General features: G+C 44.5%; 1 protein-coding gene and 1 non-coding gene across 4 annotated transcripts in view; one reads left to right on the plus strand and one right to left on the minus strand.

Annotated features, from left to right (window-relative positions):
* Window positions 1–20577, plus strand: part of FAM193A (family with sequence similarity 193 member A) — a 196838-nt gene that overhangs the window by 51143 nt on the left and 125118 nt on the right. For all 3 annotated transcript variants that reach the window (XM_032253969.1, XM_032253968.1, XM_032253967.1), the window contains exon 2: window positions 15801–16046. In XM_032253969.1, coding sequence (XP_032109860.1) covers window positions 15819–16046 — 228 coding nt within the window. In that variant the 5' untranslated portion in view covers window positions 15801–15818. The remainder of the gene's footprint in view (window positions 1–15800; window positions 16047–20577) is intronic.
* LOC116534088 lies at window positions 14–117 on the minus strand. Its single transcript, XR_004261583.1, has one exon. It is a non-coding gene; the product is annotated as a U6 spliceosomal RNA (small nuclear RNA).

The following is a 20577-nucleotide window of genomic DNA, read 5'->3' on the forward strand; positions in this document are numbered from 1 at the left end:
TTTTTTTTTTTTTTTAAATATGGAACGCTTCACGAATTTGCATGTCATCCTTGAGCAGGGGCCATGCTAATCTCTGTATCGTTCCAATTTTAGTATATGTGCTGCTGAAGTGGGCACAAATATATATATAAAGTATACCACTTCACAGTAGTATAAGAACTTTGTACAGAATATTACCAATTTCTCCCTTCATCCTTTGTGCTATTGATGTTACACATTTGGCTTTTACATATGCAATAAACATGTAGTACATTGCTATTTTTGCATTTGAAAAATCAGTCATCTTTTAGTGCAATTAAAATAATGCTGACTGGGCATGGTGTTTAAATGCCTGTAATCCCAGCACTTTGGGAGACTGAGGCAGGAGGATCATGTAAGCCCAGTCATTGGAGACCAACTTAGGCAACATAACAAGGTCCCTTCTCTACAAAAGATAAATTAGCCAGCATGATGGCACTCGCCTGTGATCCCAGATACTTTGGCGGCTGGAGTGGGAGGATTGCTTGAGCTTGGGAGGTCAAAGCGGCAGAGACCAGTGATTTTACCACTCTACTCCAGCCTAGATGACAGAATGAGACCCTGTCTCAAAAAAAGTGAGAACACTGATTTTCAGCAGTGAGAAAGAATGGCTGTTATTAAAAAGTTAAAAAATAACGTGGTGAGGTTGTAGAGAAAAAGGAATGCTTATACACTGTTGGTAGGAGTGTAAATTAGTTCACCCATTGCAGAAGATGGCATGGCAATTCGGCAAAGACCTAAAGTCAGAAATACCATTCAACCCAGCAGTCCCGTTACTGGGCATATACCCAAAGGAATATACATTGTTCTGTTACAAAGACACATGCACGTGTATGTTCATTGCAGCACTATTCACTATAGCAAAGACATGGAATCAACTCAAATGCCCATCAGTGATAGATAGATTAGATAAAGAAAACATGGTACATATACACTGTGGAATAATACGCAGCTATAAAAAAGAATGGGAATCTGTCCTTTGCAGGGACTTAGATGAAGCTAGACACCATTATCTTTAGCAAACTAATGCAGGAACAGAAAACCAGATATTGCTGGTTTTCTGCTGATTCTCACTTAGAATATGTAGACCAGAAAACCACGTACCACATATTCTCACTTACAGCTGATGAGAACACATGGACACATAGAGGGGAATAACACGTACTGTGGCCTATCAAAGAGTAGCTGGTGGGAGGAGGGCGAGCATCAGGAAAAATAACAACTAATGGCTACTAGTCTTGCTACCTGGTTGAAGAAATAATCGGTACAGCAAATTCCTGTGACACATGTTTACCTGTGTAACCTGCACATGCTGCATATGTACCCTCAAACTTAATAAAAATAAAGAAATGTGACCCCCCCACATTGCATTTTGGAGGTGGGGTCTACTGGGAACTGTTGGATTATGGAGGTGGGTCTTCATGAATGACTCGGTGCCCTCCCCGTGGTGATGAATGAGTTCTTGCTCTATTATTTTACTTGAAATCTAGTTGTTAAAAAGAGTCTGGGGCCTCCCCCATCTATCTCTGACTCCTCGCTCTCTTGCTCTCTCTCTTGCCGTGTGATACATTTGTTCCCCTTTTGCCTTCTGCCTGTGGTCTCACTAGAAGCTGAGCAGATGCTGATGCCCTGCATGTATAGCCTACAGAACTGTGAACCAAAAAATGAACATCTTTTTTCTTTATAAATATTTTTAAAACCCACTGATTTTATTTTATTTTATTCCATTTTTTGGGATTGTCATTTCTTTTGTAGATCTAGGTTTTGGTCTGATAACATAGTCTCTCTTGCTGAAATTCTTTCTTTTCTCTCTCTTTTTTTTTTTTTTTTTTTTTTTTTGAGACTGTGTCTCTGTCTCTTACCCAGGATGGAGTGCAGTGGCACAATCTTGGCTAACTGCAACCTCCACCTCCAGGTTCACATGATTCTCCTGACTCAGCCTCCTGAGTAGCTGGGATTATAGGCGCGTGCTGCCTGGACTAATTTTTTTGTATTTTAGTGGAGATGGGTTTCACTGTGTTGCCCAGGCTGGTCTCCTGAGCTCAGGCAGTCTGCCTGCCTCAGCCTCCCAAAGCGCTGGGATTACACACATGAGCCACCGTGCCTAGCCTCTGAAACACTTTCTTTAACATTTTACGTGGATTAGGTCTGTTGGCAATGAATTTCCTGTTTTTGTTTGCGAAAGTCTTTCTTTCTCCTTTATTTTTAAAAGATCCCTTTGCTGGGTATAGAAGTCTTAGTTAAAAGCTATTTTTTCTTTCAAGACTTTAGAGAAATTACTCTCTTCTGGTTTTCATGGTTTCTCACAAGAAACTTGCCGTAACTTAGCTTTGTTCTTTCAAGTGTAATGTTTCTTTTATCCTTAACTGCTTTCAGTCTTTCCTCTCTTCCCCATCCCTCTTCTTTTCGAGACAAGGTCTTGCTATGTTGCCCAGGCTGCTCCCGAACTCCTGGGCTCAAGCAATCCTCTCACCTCAGCAATTGCTGGGATTATAGGCATGAGCCCCACTTACAGTTGGTCAGTCTTTTCTTTCTGTCTTTTGTTTTCAGAAGTGAGGAAATGATAAGACCAGGTGTTGGTTGTTTTTTGTTTGTTTGTTTTTTAATATTCTCTGAACTTCTTGGATCTGTAGTTTGGTGTTTCTCATTAATTTTTGAAAATTCTCAACCATTATTTCTTCTGCTCTGTTCTTCTCTTCCTGGGATTTCAGCTGCATGGATATTAAAGCATTTCATATTGTACTGTGTCTTGGATGTTCTGTCCACCGCGCTTTTCTCTTCCTGTTTCTGTTTGGGAGATTTCTGTTGACCCATATTCATGTTAACTGATCTTTCTGCTGAAATTATCCATGTCAACTTGTGTGTTGTCCACCTTTTCTGTTGTAGTGTTTAACACATAATTAGAGTTATTTTAAATTCCTGTCAGAGAGTTCTAATACCCACATCATATTCTGAGTCTTGTTTTGGTGATTGCTCTGTCTCTTGAAAGTGTGGGATTTCTTTTGTACCCTCTTGTAGGTTTTATAAACATTTTTCAAAGCCATACATGTTGTATAAGACATTACAAGCTACAGTAAATAGTTTTAATTCCCGGAAATGGGCGTACCTCTCTGCTGGGCCTTTAATCTGCATGTAGTTTGTGTTACTCTTGTTCATAGTTGGCCTCAGTTTCTTATTTGCTGTGTGTTACGCAGCACAGGCTTTGAGTTTTTGTAGAGGTGGCTTGTGTCTAGGATGAGGAGTGTTTTACCGTGGCAGTGTTTGAAATTCTGAGTTTTAAGTCTTCTTTCTTTGCTATATTTCACAGGGGGTTTCTTTGCATACTCTTCTCCCAGCTGTATTCTGCTGTTGGCTGTTGTTTGAAGCTTTTTGACTTCAAAGTGTGTAGTGGTAGGGGGGTGCTGCCTCCTGTTCTGGGTAAGGCTCAGTCAGTTTTTCTTTTTCTTTTTTTTTTTTTTCAGACAGATTTTCACTCTTGTCTTCCAGGCTCCCAGGCTGGAGTGCAGTGGTGCAGTTGGCTCACTGCAACCTCTGTCTCCCAGGTTCAAGTGAGCCTCCCAAGTAGCTGGGATTACAAGTGTGTGCCACCACATCCAGCTAATTTTTGTATTTTTAGTAGAGACAAGGTTTCACCTTGTTGGCCAAGCTGGTCTTGAACTCCTGACCTCACGTGATTCGCCTGCCTTAGCTTCCCAAAGTGCTGGGATTACAGGCCTGAGCCACTGCACCTGGCCAGAGTTGTTTTAGGCATGTCTGGTAACCCTGGATTTCAGAGGTGCAGCTGTCTCAGTTCTTCTGCTTTTTCCCTAGCTGTAGTTGTGGACTCAGTGTGTACTTATGCCCCTTTTGCAGGAGCAGGTCTTTCCTCACCCTCTCTTCCCTGTCCCCAGTCACAGTAAGTGTTTACCAAAGCCTCTCCCCCCACCCCCCGCCAGCACACACACAAATTAGGACTTTTGTTTCTGAGTGGAGATTTAGGGAAAGGATTTGGGTAGAATTTCTTGCCCCTCCTTCCTGTCTCCTGGTCCCCTTCCTGGGTTCTGCGCTATCTGTGATTCTTAGGGCTCTTTCAGATCTTTTCAGTGATTGCCTAGTGGGTGCCACGGAGAAAGAGCCTGCAGAGTAGTTCAGGGTCCCCCAGTTTCTGCAGCTGCCAGAAATTGTCCTGACAGCCTGTACTCAGCCTTTCGCAATTTGTGTTTTTTTCTTGCTGAACTCTTCTTACCGGTGTCTGATTGTGTCTACTCCAGGTGAGCCTGTGTGTTTTCTTTCCCTGCAGGCACTGAGATTATGGGCCACTTTTTGCTCTGCAACCTCAGCTCTCCAGCAGGTTCAAAAATAGTCATGGAATTGAAGTTAGTCTTGCTGTTTTGCACTGTAAGGGTGAGCATCATGCTGTCCCAGTTCTCTTCATCCTAGGGCAGAAGCCAGAAGCAGACATATCTTGAGGAACGGAAGTTTTTTGGTTTGATTTAGTTCAGTTTACCAGTTTTTTTAATGATTAGTGCTTTTGGGATCTCAAGAGAGCTTTGTCTACTCCAAGGTTGGGAACATTTTCTGCTTTGTTTTCTTCTAGAGGTTTTATAATTTTAACTGTTACATATAGGTCTGTGATCTATTTCAAGTTAATTTTGGGTCTGGTGTGAGGTGAAGTTGGAGGTGCCCTCTCCTCCATATACATGTCCAGTTGGGTATCATTTATTGAGAGATCTCTCCCTATGGAATCACCTTGTTCCTTTGTCCAAAACTTCTTTCTTTTCTTTTCTTTTTTTTTAAATAGAGACAGGGTTTCACCATGTTGGCCAAGCTGGTTTTGAACTCCTGCCCTCAGGTGATCCTCCCACCTCGGCCTCCCAAAGTGCTGGGATTACAGGCATGAGCCATCATGCCTGGCCCAAAACTTATTTCTTTAATGAGCATTTCATTAAAAAAAAAAATTGGCCGGGCATGGTGGCATGCGCCTGTAATCCCATCTACTCAGGAAGCTGAAGCAGGAGAATCACTTGCACCGGGGTGGTGGAGGTTTCAATGAGCGAAGATTGTGCCACTGCACTCCAGCTTGGGTGACAGAGTGAGATTCCATCTCAAAGAAAAAGACACGATGTCCAAAGAATATTTCTTACTGTTAAATACCATAAAATTGCATAAAACTATGTACAGGTTTGCAGTTAATTTGATCCCTGGTATAAGCATCATCCAGATAAGGAAATAGAACATTACCAGGACTCCAAAATCCCACTAATGGCTACTACTCTCCCTTTCTTTTCCTTTGTGAAACATACAGCCATCTGGGCACAGTGGCTCACACCTGTAATCCCAGCACTTTGGGAGGCCAAGGTGGGCGGATCATAAGGTCCAGAAATGGAGACTATCCTATTGATGATGAAACCCCATTTCTACTAAAAATACAAAAATTAGCAGGGCGTCGTGGCACATGCCTGTAGTCCCAGCTACTACTTGGGAGGCTGAGGCAGAAGAATCACTTGAACCTGGAAGGTGGAGATTGTAGTGAGTTAAGATCATGCCATTACACTCCAGCCTGGCAACAGAGTGAGACTCCATCTAAAAAAAAACTAAACATACACTTCTCAATACTACAGTTTTGCCCTTTTTTTGTCCTTTGTATAAATGGAAGCATATATACTAAATAATCTAGGGTATATGACTTGTCTCACCCAGCAATGTTTGTAAGGTTTATTTATTTTGAACTTAGCTATGGTTTATCCATTTTAATTCCTATATAGTATTTCATTGTATAAATAGATGACTTCATTCATTCTACAGTTTATGGTTATTTCCAGTTTGGGACTAGCATGAATAATCTTGTACATGTATTTTGGTGCATACAGGACTTAATATGAGGAAAGATATATATCTAGAAGAGGAATTACTGGACCATAGTCGACATGTATTTTCAAGGTCTTAAATATAATGCCTGTTTCCCAAAGTGGTTAACCCTATTTTCACTCTACTGGCAGTGCTTGAGAGTTCCCATTGTTTCATGTCTTTGGTTGAGCATGGTTTTTGTCCTAATTTTTTACTTTAGCCTCTCTGGTGGGTGTATGGTGGTACTATGACTTAAATTCATTTATCTATGATATGTTACATCATCTTTTTGTATGTCTATGTCTGTGGACCACTTGGGTCATCTATTGTGAAGAGTCTGTTCAAGTCATTTGCCCAAGTTTTTTCAGTCAAGTTGTATATCTTTTTCCTATTTTTCTTATTTTTCAGTCTTTTTCTTGAGGGTCATTTTTTTTACTTTCTTAATGTTTATTAAATAGAAGTTCTAAATTTTAGGCTGGGTGTGATGGCTCATACCTGTAATCCTAGCACTTTGGGAGGTTGAGGTGGGTGGATCACCTGATGTCAGATGTTCAAGACTAGCCTGGCCAACATGGTGAAACCCCATCTCTACTAAAAAATACAGAAATTAGCTGGGCATGGTGTCGGGCGCCTGTAATCCCAGCTACTTGGGAGGTTGAGGCAGGGAGAATTGCTTGAACCTGGGAGGTAGAGGTTTCAGTGAGTCAAGGTCATGCCTACTGCACACCAGCCTGGGTGACAGAGCAAGACTGCATCTCAAAAAGTAAATAAATGAATTTTAAATAGTTGAATCTGGGCTGGGCGCAGTGGCTTATGCTTGTAATCCCAGCACTTTCGGAGGGCGAGGCAGGCGGATCACCTGAGGTCGAGAGTTTGTGACCAGCCTGAGCAACATGGAGAAACCCCATCTCTAGTAAAAATAGAAGATTAGCTGGGTGTGGTGGCACATGCGTGTAATCCCAGCTACTAGGGAGGCTGGGGCAGGAGAATTGCTTGAACCCAGGAAGTGGAGATTGCAGTGAGCCGGGATTGTGCCACTGTACTCCAGCCTGGGCAGCAAGAGCGAAACTCTGTCTCAAAAAAAAAAAAAAAAAAAAAAATCCAAAAAAAGTTGAATCTGTTGATATTTTCCTTTATGCTTTAGTGCATTTGGTGTCTACCTTGAAAATGTTTTCTTTCACCCAAGGTCATGAGGATATTATCCAACATCTTTCACATTTAGGTCTGTAATGATGGAATTGATTTTTGTGTATGGTGTGAGATAGGGGTCCAATTTCATTTTTCTCCCCAATTTGAGTATCTAGTTTTCCTGTGTTCAAAAGACCATTCTTTCCATAATATTGTAGAATGCCATCTTGGCTATAAATTCTGTGTCTGTGTATCATACCTTGATTCTATATTGTTCCTTTGTCTACTTCTCTGTCCTTTGGCCCATACCACACTCTCTCAGTTTCCTTTTTTTGAGACAGAGTTTCACTCTTGTTGCCCAGGCTAGTGTGCAATGGTGTGATCTAGGCTCACCGCAACCTCTGCCTCTCAGATTCAAGTGATTCTCCTGCCTCAGCTACTGTAATCCAGTAGCTGGGGTTACAGTCATGCACCACAACGCCCAGCTACTTTTGTATTTTTAGTAGAGATGGGGTTTCTCCATGTTGGTCAGGTTGGTCTCGAACTCCGGACCTCAGGTCCTGTCTCGGCCTCCCAAAGTGCTGGGATTACAGATGTGAGCCACTGCGCCCGGCCCTCTCTCAATTTCTGTAGCATTTTTTGTTGTTGAGACAGGGTCTTGCTCTGTGCCCAGGCTGGAATGCAGTGGCAGGAAGATGGCTCATTGTAGCCTTAACCTCCTGGGCTTAAGCAATCTTCCCACCTCAGCCTCCTGAGTGGCTGGGACTACAGGTGCATGCCACTATGCCTGGCTAATTTTTAAATTTTTTGTAGAGATAGAGTCTCCCTGTGTTGCCCAGGCTGGTCTTGAACTCTTGCGCTCAAGCAGTCTTCTCACCCCCAAGCTTCCAAAAGTTCTGAGATTACAGGAGTGAGCCACCATACTCACCCTAGTATAACTTTTTAATAAGCCTAAATAGTCATTCTATATTATTCTTCATGAGTATTTTGGCTGTTTTTGGCCATTTATAATTTAATATGCTTTATATGAAATTAAACTTCCATGTCTTGGTCCATTTGTGTTGCTATAAGGAATACCTGAGGCTAGATAATTTTGCTCCTGGTTCTGCAAGCTGTGTAAGAAGCATGATGCCAGCATTTGCACCTGGTGAGAGCCTCAGGTTTCTTCCACTTAGGGCACAAGGTGAGGGGACCCAGTGTGTTTGGGTGACATGATGAGAGAAAAAGCAGGAGAGAGGGGGAAGGAGGTGCCAGGCTCTTTTTACAGCTAACTCTCAGGGAACTAAGGAATGAGAACTCACTGCTGCAGAGACAGCACCAAGCCATTCATTTGGGATCTGCCCTTATGACCCAAGCATCTCCCATTAGGCCCACCTCCAGCATTGGGTGTGGTGGCACATGCCTGTGGTCTTAGCTACTCAGGAGGCTGAGGTGGGGCGATCACTTGAGCCCAGAAGGTTGAGACTAGCCTGGGTGACCTAGCGAAACATTGTCTCTACTGAAAATACAGAAATTAGTGGAATGTGGTGGCGCATGCCTGTAGTCCCAGCTACTTGGGAGACTGAGGCAGGAGGATCACTTAAGAGCCCGGGAGGTGGAGGTTGCAGTGAGCCAAGATCGTGTGATGGGGAGGTCCGATCAGCAGAGGTGTGGGTGACATGGGGCTTGTCAAGTGTACAAATGGCTACTTTGGAATTGCTTTAGGTCAGTTAATTTTCAGATGCTACCTATTCCATTCATTGTCTCAGAGTAAAAGCCATTTTCAGCCTCTGTTGTATTTAGTTTTATTTCTCCCTCTGGTCATTTTGGGGCATATCTGTAAAGACTTAATATTCTATGCAAAATGACTAGTTACTGTGATTTTTCAGGAACCTTCACAGATTGAAGGGGATGCTAGCCACAGTCTGAGACGTTAGTAGCCCTTTGATATCAACTTTTAATTCAACCTTAGTAGATTAATTATATTTTAAAGATTGGCAAAGAGCAGTATGTTAGAAATACATGTAAATCTGCTGCTGTTAATAAATTCAAGCTGTTTTGCTCTTTTGCTGTATGGAGCTTGGATGTAGAGACTTGAAGTATTTTGCAGATATTATTGTGCTGTCCCATGACAGAGCAGTGATATGAAACTTGCCCTGGCATCCAGACATGTTCTGAGGGTTGCTTAGACATTTGTTTTCTTCTGGTTAAGTAGTATCAAAACAAATAGTAATTACATTGTTTAGTAGACTTAAAACATGGCAACTACGTTTGTGTAGGAAAAACCACATTAGTAAGAGTCACATGCAGAAAAACGTTTTTATGTCACTGTAGTTCCAGCAGATACCACTGTGCCTTCATTAATGCCTTAAAACCATCTTATTTACATCTGTAGAACCACTGGCCATGTAAAAGGCCACTTCAGGAGCAATCATTAAAAACAGTTGCAGTTTTCATTAGCTTTTCTGTTTTTTTTGTTTGTTTGTTTTTGTTTTTTTTTTTTGAGATGGAGTTTCACTCATGTTACCCAGGCTGGAGTGCAATGGCGCGATCTCGGCTCACCGCAACCTCCGCCTCCTGGGTTCAGGCAATTCTCCTGCCTCAGCCTCCTGAGCAGCTGGGATTACAGGCACGCACCACCATGCCCAGCTAATTTTTTGTATTTTTAGTAGAGATGGGGTTTCGCCATGTTGACCAGGATGGTCTCGATCTCTTGACCTCGTGATCCACCCGCCTCGGCCTCCCAAAGTGCTGGGATTACAGGCTTGAGCCACTGCGCCCGGCCGCTTTTCTGTTTTTCCTAATGTATAAACCGAAATTAAAAGTAAATCCTTCAGAGCCCATTCTTAAAAAAAAAAAAAAGGTAAGCCCTAAGGAAAACTAGCTTTCATATTAGCTATTTAAAAGGATGCTATAATAATGTAGAATCAATAATTGCTGAATTTTATTGAGCTTCCATGGAATAGCCTTGAAATTGTAAATTGCTGAATATTTACTCTGTAAGATTACAGAAATTGTTTATCACAGAGCCTTAAATACTTGAGGTAATCTTGTGCCTAACTCATTATATGATTGTTATGAATCTCTTTGTAACCACTGAGAAGGAAGCTTACATATTATTGTTAGTAATTGCTCTCCAGGCAATGCCTTTTGCTCAAAGAAGCTGAATATGATTTAGTAAAGCTGAGTTCAGGAAAGGAAGGAAAAAGGGCACAGTTATTTTAGTGACTGCACATAGCAGTGTTCCCTGGACTTTAGTGCAGGTAGCTAATAAAAGGTCATGTATAAAAATGCAGATAACTGTGGTTGAGGTAGGCAAGACCAAGTATGAATTATTGATGTGGACTAGTTATTTCATTTCCCTTAGCATTTACTGTGCACCTACTGGATGTTGGGTGCATTATGGACACTCAAAATGTTGAGTGTCTGGTGGGAAGATGGACATGTGAAAGATAATTTTGTAGGATAATGAATATATGATAGTCTGTAGAAAGTGTAGAAGTGCTGTAGGAGTTGTAGTAATCAGCGTGACATGTATTGTTTGAGGAGTGGGGAGCCAAATTCACAGAAAAAAAGAAGATACCATAGTGGGGTTTGAAGGGATGCTTCACAGTTGTCTGGTAAAGGAAGGGCGGGGAGATGGGTGTTTTAGGGAAGCAAGTGGCAAGAATGAAGGCGGGAAGAGATAAAGCCACATAGTTGGATAGGGCGAGAGTGTGGAACTGTAAGGCGTTTCAAGTGGGTGATTTTGCTGGAACACACTCACCAAGGGCCTGGTGTGTCCTGCTTGATTCTTTGCTGAGGACTTGATCTTTTCAGGCAATGGGAATAATTGAAGTGTTTAAGGCAGAGAAGGTTCTGGTCATAGGTGCAGTGTGAGGGAGTTCTGACAGGAGATAGAGGACATGTGGGGAGCAGACAGCCCTGAAGGCCGGGCGGCAGGAGGTGGCAGCGTCACTAGCACGGGGCCTTTGTTTTGTGTGCTTCCTGCTTTAGCCTTTGTGGGGTGGGCTGATCTTGGTTGTGCTATTGTTATTTGAGAGAGATTGTTGCTTTTACTGTTTTTGTGCCCTGAAATGCCCTTTTTTCTTCATATTTATAAGAAATTTATCTGTAAAATATTTTTAGTAAGTCTGAGTTTTGATGTTTAATTTGGAATTTCATTTTGGAACCTACTTTCAAAACTGGAATATAGGCCTAGCAGGAAAACAAATGCTATTATGATTTAGTAGTGTCTTTTATGACACACACACCTCCCATCCCCATGCACGCAGGCCACAGTCACTGGAGGGTAGGAAATCAGTTGTCAGAAAAGGTAAAATATATCATAGATGGAGAACTCGGCTGTTAGTGGTGCTCCCAGAGTGTTTTCAGCAATACTGCTCTCTTAGCCATATGTCCATATTCTCCTATGTAAAAATTTCTGGGCTATCTTGGTTCTTTACATGGATATATATATATATATATATACACACACATATTTTATATATTTACATATTTTATCTATGTGTATGTAGGATTGGGGGAGTGATACTAGTGTAGGTTCATTCTGGTTCGTTCGTTCATTCATTCATTCATTCATTCATTCATTCATTCGAGACGGAGTCTTGCTCTGTCGCCGAGGCTGGAGTGCAATGGTGCGATCTTCACTTATGCAACCTCCGCCTCCCAGGTTCAAGCGATTCTCCTGACTCAGCCTCCCAAGTAGCTGGGACTGTAGGCGCCTGCCACCACACCTGGCTAATTTTTTCTATTTTTAGTGGAGACAGGGTTTCACCGTGTTAGTCAGGATGGTCTTGATCTCCTGACCTTGTGATTCTTGCACCTTGGCCTCCCAAAGTGTTGGGATTACGGGCGTGAGCCACTGCGCCCAGATTGGTGCATTTATTTTTAAAAATATCAACATAACTAGACTTCTGCTTTAAAGCGAGAGGTGGTAACTAGAACTGGATTTATCTTCCTACCTCAAACAATGAAACAAAGGACAAAATGTACCAAATAGTGATTTTCCAACATTGGATTACAGGTAGGCAGAACAGTGATCCCTGAGAGAAAGAGAATAACCGCAGTGAGCCCCAGCCTTGCCCAGACTTCCTGCCTGGAGTCTGAAGGCTAGGGCTTGGAGAGCTGCCCAAACCAAGCCTGGGGGTCTCCTTGATTGAGGAGGCCGAGATGAGACTTTGGGGAGGCCAAAGTAAATTTGCAGGGCACAGAGGAGAGAGCCGCAAAGAGGGGAAAGAGCTCTGCATAGGGTTCTCCTGAAGCCCAGCTGAGGGTGCAGAAGCATGTGCATGTGGGGAAGCTCTCTGTGCCTGGGCTAGCACCCTGGAAGTGAGGAGTGGACAAGTCTTGGAGCTCACACAGGGCGGGAGCAGGTGTGTTCCCACCAACCATTGTGGGAAAATCTTAACCTGCAGAACCCTGGGTCGTGCAGGAGGGTATTGTCTCATTTGCAAGGAAGAGGAAAGGCACTCTGATGCCATCTTACAGAGCTTACAGACAAGCTCTGAAAGGACCAGACTTTTTCCAAACAACCCTACCATGGCCCACAACTAAGCTCAGATACTGAAGGAATGAAAAAATACCCAGCACCTGACACTTCATGTTTACCCCTGGCTCTTCTCCTCCTCTCACACCTCAGCTCGCTCCTTCACAGCCTTGTCCGCTTCCCTTCCTGTAGCCCTGGTCCAAGCTGCTGCCATTTGGCTCCTAAATTGCAGATAGTCGTTTCTTCCCTTTCTCCCATCCCATCTGTCTCTGCACACAGCCTCAGAGTCACTCCTTGACTTGAGTGGCTCTCCCCCCATCTCTCCTGCTCTTGCAAGCCCCATGCCAGCTTCAGGGGTCTCCTCAAGGAACCCCTCACTGGCCACCAGATTAAAGGGCACAGATACTCTTTGCTGTTATGTTTTTCTCCTTATCACTGTTTAATTAGTTAATATTATTTAATGTTCTATTTTTTCATGTATTTGTCTTATTTATTTATTGCCTTTGACTTTGATAGTTTTCTTTTTTTTTTTTTTTTTTTTTTTTTTTATAGCAGTTTCACTCTTGTTACCCAGGCTGGAGTGCAATGGCGCAATCTCGGCTCACCGCAACCTCCGCCTCCCGGGTTCAGGCAATTCTCCTGCCTCAGCCTCCTGAGTAGCTGGGATTACAGGCACGCGCCACCATGCCCAGCTAATTTTCTGTATTATTAGTAGAGACGGGGTTTCACCATTTTGACCAGGATGGTCTCGATCTCTTGACCTCGTGATCCACCCGCTTCGGCCTCCCAAAGTGCTGGGATTACAGGCGTGAGCCACCGCGCCCAGCAACTTTGATAGTTTTCTTTACCATTGTACCCCAGTGCCTGGACCAGTCCCTGGGCATGTAGTGGGCTCAGTGAATCCCAGATGACTGGTGAATGTATGGGAGGTGAACTGGGTGTTCTCAAGTCATTTCTGGCTCTTACATTAGGATTTCAGACTTGGAGACCTTTGGGTCCATAGAGCCCAGCATCTCATTCTGTGATTAAAAGAGCAGGCCAGAAAGGTCTGATGGATGTGACTGTTCTCTTAGCCATGTGAGCTAAGACCTAAGGAAAAGAGATGGCTTTGTGTAGGGGTAAATCAGTGTGCCTTTTTTTTTTTTTTTAATTGTCATAATTTAGGCTTTTGGGATATGTTGGTATGGAAAAATACATGGATTCTCATGGTTCTCAGGGGTTTGAGGAGTCTGGCACTTTTCTAGGACAATGCAGGAGGTAAGAATCAGTTCTCTGTCCCTGTGTCCCAAACATTCAGCTCAGGATGGCTGCTGAGCTGGGTTCAGGAAAATCAGAACCCTGTGGATGTAACAGGAGTCAGCAGTTTTGATCACTGGTTTATGGAAAAACGGGAGAATATATATAAACATCTTTTGAGTCTTACTGGTGTTATTCATTCTTCCAATCACTAATTAATTCATTTATACATTCAGCCCTTTGTTTAAGTATGTGCTTCCTGCTGGTCAGTGGGAACTCTAAGAATGGAGCCTGGGGTCCAAATTGGAGCCCTCAGTGGTCATTGTGGGGCCAGTCTGCCATGCATACTCAGCCCGTTTGAATGTTGGTGGTAGGATGGGGAGAGAGCTCGAGGCTGTGGTAAGAGCTATGGGACTGGCCCAGCCCGGCCCTGGAGAAGCCTCTGGGTGGAGATGGAGACTGAAAAGCCAGAACAGCCTCACCTGGGTCGTCTGTCTTCCATCTGGCTTGTCCTGCAGCAAGGGCACGCCCACGTGGCAGGAGAGACCAGTGGGGGTTCTCTCACCTCCACCCCACTGTGTGCTCTGGTTTTGTCTGCCTCTGGAAGGCCAGGCCAGTCTTCCCTCTGCCCTGTTACCTGGGAGTGCCTCTCTTCAGCCTCTCCTCAAGGCTCGAAAGGGCCTTCCTCCTAAGGTGCAGAGGCAGTGCTGTGTGGAAGGCCCGTCTTAGGATTGGGTTGATATGGGTTAAAATCTTGCCTGTCTCCCTGCCCCCAATTTGATGGCCTTGGGACTTTACCCCCATTTCCAGGCCTGTAAGTCTCAGTTTCCCCTCCCCTCCCCTCCCCTTCCCTCTCCTCCCCTCCCCTCCCCTCCCCTTGTTTTTGAGACTGAGTCTTGTTCTATTGCCCAGGCTTGAGTGCAGTGGCACAGTCTCGGCTCACTGCAACCTCCACCTCCCGGGTTCAAGTGATTCTCCTGCCTCAGCCTCCTGAGTAGCTAGGATTACAGGTGCACGCTACCATACCTGGTTAATTTTATATTTTTAACAAAGACAGGGTTTCACCATGTTGGCCAGGTTGAAATTTTCTTTTCTTTTCTTTTTTTTATGAGGCTAGAGTGCACCCACGCTAGAGTGCAGTGACATGATCACAGCTCACTACAGCCTCAACTTGCTGGGTTTTAGCAATCCTGTCACCTCAGCCTCCGTAGTAGCTGGTACTACAGATGTGCACCACTGTGCCTGCCTAATACTTGGATTTTTTTGTAGAGGCGAAGTCTTGCTATGTTACCCAGGCTGGCCTCAAACTGCTGAGCTCAAGTGATCCTCCTGCTTCTGCCTCTCAACTGAAGGCTGGGATCACAGGCGTGAGCCATTGTGCCCAGCCTTCAGTTTCTTTTTCTTTATTTGTGTTTTAAAGGCTAAATTTTATTTATTTATTTATTTTGATAGAGTGGGTGGTTATCTTTTGAGAGGTTCTAAGGTATAATAATCTTGCCTTTTCCTCCTACCTCTGAGGCCTCTTTCCCTTGCCCAACATTGTAGGACCTGTTTGAAAATGCAGATGTTTATTTACATCAGGTGATAGGAGAATAAGCTCAGCATCATTATTGCTGGGCCTGGAAGGGAGGCTGGGCCTTGGATGTGCAGCTGCCATCAGCTCCCTGTTTATCTTGAATCTGGAATTTGGATAGCCCACCTCAGAGATGGTTTGGATCTGCAGACACATTTAAGCCAGAATTGCCATTTTAGGTCTGAGCCCTGGTGTGCCGATGCCTCTAGAATAGTGGTTTCAGACTTATTGGTGGTAAATAGTCTGAAAATTCAGACTAACAATTTCTAGCATGTGGCGCGTGGGTAAGTAATCCAGAAGTCAAGGTGAAGGGGTTAATTGGACAGTTTTCTAACTCAGATAAGATTTTCTTTATGGCACTATTTTATTTGAAGTAGTATGAATTTCTAGAACATTAGGTTTAGTTTTATTCAATATGTTTCCTATTTTATATTTCTGTATATAAACATACACATGTATTTTAGTTTTAGAACTGTACATATATTTTAATATTCTTGGCTTTGTGGATCAGGTTTTGAAAATAGATTTTTTTTTTTTCTTTTTCTATTCCAGACTCCTTTTAGTTTTGGCATGAATCATAGGACACCACCCTACCCCGCTGGGGATTATTGTCTTCTGTGCAGAAGTGAACGTAAAGACTCCTCATTCTTAGAGAGCGGAATTAAGACTGCGAGCAAATTGGCCCTTTCCATGGCTCCCAAGGGCAACAGCGTGCTGCACCTGCCACTATGGGTGTGCCCAGACTGCCGCAGGACTGTGGAGAAGGAGGAGAGGCATGGCAGCCTTGACCAGCCGGTGGTGAGTGGCTGCCCACACAGGCAGCGCAGGGCGTTGGCTCTCCCCACCCCAGGTTATAGGGCTAACTGGCAGTGAAAGAAATGGATTTGCTTTTGCTTCAGGGGGCATTCCCTCCTGCACCACATTCTAGCCTGTGTGTCCTGGGATATTCTTCCTGGGCTTCCCTGGCCACACTGCAGTAGGTGGCAGGACACCTGCCCTCCTTGTCTGGGCACAATTCACCCAGCAAGCTGTGTGGCCCTGAAGGGTGACTTTTGGCATTGAGCTTAGGATTTCTATGGTGGTGCCGTTTCTTGAAAAGGGAGTACACTTTTCATGTGTTTAGTTCTCAGCAATTCCACATGCAGGCAATTCTTGACCCGATGCAGCTCTCAAGCCTCGCTTTCCCTTTTACTTATTTGTGCGTCTCAGCGTTGTGGAGGCCACAGTGCTGCCAGCAGGCTTGACTGGGAAGGCCGCACCCTTACTCTCATCTTTGACCTGATTGAGCTGTTGTGGGCCCTTGTTCTGGAAGGCTTTCGGATGTACTAATTGGGATCTGGAAGGAGTTGGCTCTTGCACCTATTTGAGGTCCTACATTCCAGGGCTCTTCTGTGCCCTTTGATTTCTACTTTCAAGCGCCTAATTATTTTCTGAGCTCTTCTCTTTCTTCTGATACCTTGCTCTGTGCAGCCAGGAAGCGTGCGCATTCCCTGCTGCTCTGTTTTCTCCTGTGGGACTGCCTTGGGGGGTCCTGGTGACAGTCTGAAGAGCATGTCCCTGCTGCGTGGTGTGGGTCTTCATCTTTCCTGGCCCCAGCTGTTAGCCTGGTGCCCGCCAGCAGCTGCCAAACCATGATGCCTTGAAGGCAGCCCCCATCTCCAGGGCCAGTTTCTATCCTTGGGGTCTCATTGTCAGAATTAGTTTCTCACTCGGCCCCTCCTGCCTTCTCCCTTTCCTGGTGTACTTCTCTCCCAGCACTTTTTTCTAACATACTATGTATTTTACTTATTCATTTGGTTTGCTTTCTTCTTCATTAGAATATAAACTCTAGAAAGGCAGATGTGTGTGTGTGTGTGTGTGTGTGTGTGTGTGTGTTTTACCAATACCATTTTCTTTCCTTTTTGTGTTTCTTTTTTTTGTTTTTTCCTTCCTAAACTTTATGATCTCTTCCGATGCCAGCCCTGCTCTTGTATTTTAGCCTGCCCCTGCACTTGGGAACAGGGTGCTGCTGTTTGCCTTGCTTCAGAGACCAGCGGAAGTGCCTATGGTTCCCTGCAGTTGTCTTGGCCTGGTTTGGGGGAGGATGTCATTTTCCAGACCCCAGCTTGTCTTGGTAATGGATAGTCTGTCAAATGAGCTTTCTCTCCTCACCAGAAACAGTGACCTTGGGAATAGCAGAGGTGCGGTGTTGGCCTGTGTTTGTGGACTCAGACTATCTGTTGCTTTTGTAGGTCGGCCTCTTTGTTGGAGCTGGCCTTTAAAAAAACGATATGTAGGCCGGGCGTGGTGGCTCACGCCTGTAATCCCAGCACTTTGGGAGGCCGAGGCGGGTGGATCACGAGGTCAAGAGATCGAGACCATCCTGGTCAACGTGGTGAAACCCCGTCTCCACTAAAACTACAAAAAATTAGCTGGGCATGGTGGTGCGTGCCTGTAATCCCAGCTACTCAGGAGGCTGAGGCAGGAGAATTGCCTGAACCCAGGAGGCGGAGGTTGCGGTGAGCCGAGATCGCGCCATTGCACTCCAGCCTGGGTAACAAGAGCGAAACTCCGTCTCAAAAAAAAAAAACGATATGTAATTTACCTTCCATTAAGATTCATCCTTTTCTTGCTTAAAAAATATTCACTACCACAAGCTCCAGAATGTTTGCATCACCCCATAAACGTCCCTTGTTTTTCTTGGTAGTCACCTCCCTTCTCCTGCCCTAACCTCTGGAACCACTGACCTGATTTTTTTCTTTTTTTTTTTTGTTTTTGAGTTGGAGTTTGCCCTGTTACCAGGCTGGAGTGCAGTGGCATGATCTCGGCTCAGTGCAATGTCCACCTCCAGGGTTCAAGTGATTCTCCTGCCTCAGTCTCCCAAGTTGCTGGTACTAGAGGCGTGTGCCACCACGCCCAGCTAATTTTTGTATTTTTAGTAGAGATGGGGTTTCACCATGTTGGCCAGGATGGTCTCAATCTCTTGACCTCGTGATCCGCCCACCTCAGCCTCCCAAAGTGCTGGGGTTATAGGAGTGAGCCACCACACCCGGCCTGACCTGATTTTTGTTCCTAGTTTTGCTTTTTCCAGAGTGTCGCATAAACTTCTGTAACTTGCATAACGCTTTTGAGAGTTATCCAAAATATTGCGTGCATCAGTAGTTTGTTTCTCTTTATTATTGAGTAATTGTACAGATACACCAATTTATGCATTCACCAATTAATTGATGGATGTTTGTGTTGCTCCCACATTTGGACGATTTTGAAAAAAAGCTGCTATGAACATTCTTGTTCTTTCTGTGGACATCTTTTTTATGTGTTGCTGGATTGATTTGCCAGAATTATGTTAATTATTTTTGCATCTCTGCTCATGAAGGCTATCTGTCTGTAGGCTTCTTGTCTTACAGTTGGCCTTCGGGGCCTCATAAAATGAGTTGGAATGTGTTTCTGTTTCTTCTTTCTGGAAGAGTTTGTCAGAATTGGTATTATTATTTTTTCCTCAAACTTTACTGGTTCTTGCTTTCTGTTTCTCTTATTCTGTTTGGTCAAGTGCCAGACAGTATGCAGAGAGCACCGGGCTAAGGTTGTTTCTTGTTATGCACCTGGGAGGCCAAGTCAGTCCAGTGGGCGTCAGCTGGGCTGTCTCTAGCACTGTGTGTGGCTTTCTTGTGCTCGTGTGGGCCCGAGAGTGATGTCTCTCTACTTCCTCCTTGGCATAGGTCTCCGATGGTGGCACCTTCTCAGTTCCCCCATCTAGCCTGACTTTGGACAGCCCTGTGCTCAGGGCCTTTCCTGGCGATCCTGCCTCTGCCAGGTGGCAACTAGACTCTGCCTTGTATCTGCAGAGGTCTGACTGGCCCCATGTCTTGTGCTGGTCTTGGCCTGTGTGTGGCACATGCCTTTCTTTAGGGCAAGGAGAGAGGTGTGTCCCTTCCTCTCAGCTAATAGATTAGCCTGGAGACTTGGGCACAGGTTTCCTGGGAATGAGTGGGAACATTCCTTTTGGGGCTTTCCAGGGATTAGACTCCCACACTTGCCACTCTCAACCTTTCACAATTTGTTTAAAGTTCAGCTGTTTTTTTCTAATCACTTTTATGGCATCCTTCCCCTTTGTTTCCTCTGCCAAAAGTGAAACAGTAAGTGTGTTCCTCCTTCCCCTTAGAGGGGCGTGTTGGACTTGGTTGTATAGTTCCCTCTGGCAGCCTGGTCACTTCACCTCTCCTATGGCCCAGAGATAGGATTTTATCAATCGTCCTGCTCTGATTCATCCTTAGGGTCAGTGCACTGCTCTCCCGTAGCTTTCTGCATCCAGAGGGGAAGTGGAACTGAATTGGTGTCTTCTAGATGAGCATTCTGTTATCAGCAGTTATAGAGTATTGGTGGGAATTTCTCTTAACACCCTGCCTAACAGTTGCACATTGGAGATTTCTCTGGAGACCTCTTCTTCCAAGGCTGACCATCCTAGCATGGTGTCCTAGACATTGTCATGCCTGGAAACCTAAGAAATCTTCATTCAGACTTTGATCTTGATCATTATCTATCTTTGCAGTTCAGTTGCTTGACTGTCTTCCCTTGCCATATATATATATTTTTTTTTTCAAGACAGAGTCTTGCTCTGTGCCCAGGCTGGAGTGCAGTGGCACAATCTCAGCTCACTGCAACCTTGCTTCCTGGGTTCAAGAGATTCTCATGCCTCAGTCTTCTGAATAGCTGGGACTATAGGCATGCGCCAACATGCCCGGCTAATTTTTTTTTTTTTTTTTTTTTTGAGACTGAGTCTTGCTCTGTCACCCAGGCTGGAGTGCAATGGTGTGATCTTGACTCACTGCAGCCTCTATCTCCTGGGTTCAAGTGATTCTTATGCCTCAGCCTCCCGAGTACCTGGGACTATAGGCATGTGCCACCATACCTGGCTGGGTTTTGTATTTTCAGTAGAGACAGGGTTTCGCCATGATGGCCAGGCTGGTCTTGAACTCCTGGTCTCAAATGATCCACCTTCCTTGGCTTCCCAAAGTGCTGGGATTACAGGTATGAGCCACTGTGCCGGACTTGCCACAGTTCCTTGACCTCATCCATCCCTATCAGTCAGTCCATGGATTCCATTTCTGTTCTATTCATCACATCTCCCTGACCTCACTCCTAGGAGCCTGAGTTCTCTGACTTGGCACTGTGATTCTCAGGCAAATCCCCTGAATATTTTTGGCTATGCTGGTCTAGCCCTATCTCTTCCCTCCATGTGGCAGAATATTCCTGGAGACAATCACTGGCCTCAGTTTACTGCGTCCTCTTAATTACTTCATGACTCCAAACCATAGATGGGCATCTAGTACGTTTTTCTGGCTTCTTTAAG

Source organism: Sapajus apella, unplaced genomic scaffold (assembly GCF_009761245.1).
Source record: "Sapajus apella isolate SASKATOON/1434 unplaced genomic scaffold, GSC_monkey_1.0 scaffold85, whole genome shotgun sequence".
NCBI lineage: Eukaryota > Metazoa > Chordata > Mammalia > Primates > Cebidae > Sapajus > Sapajus apella.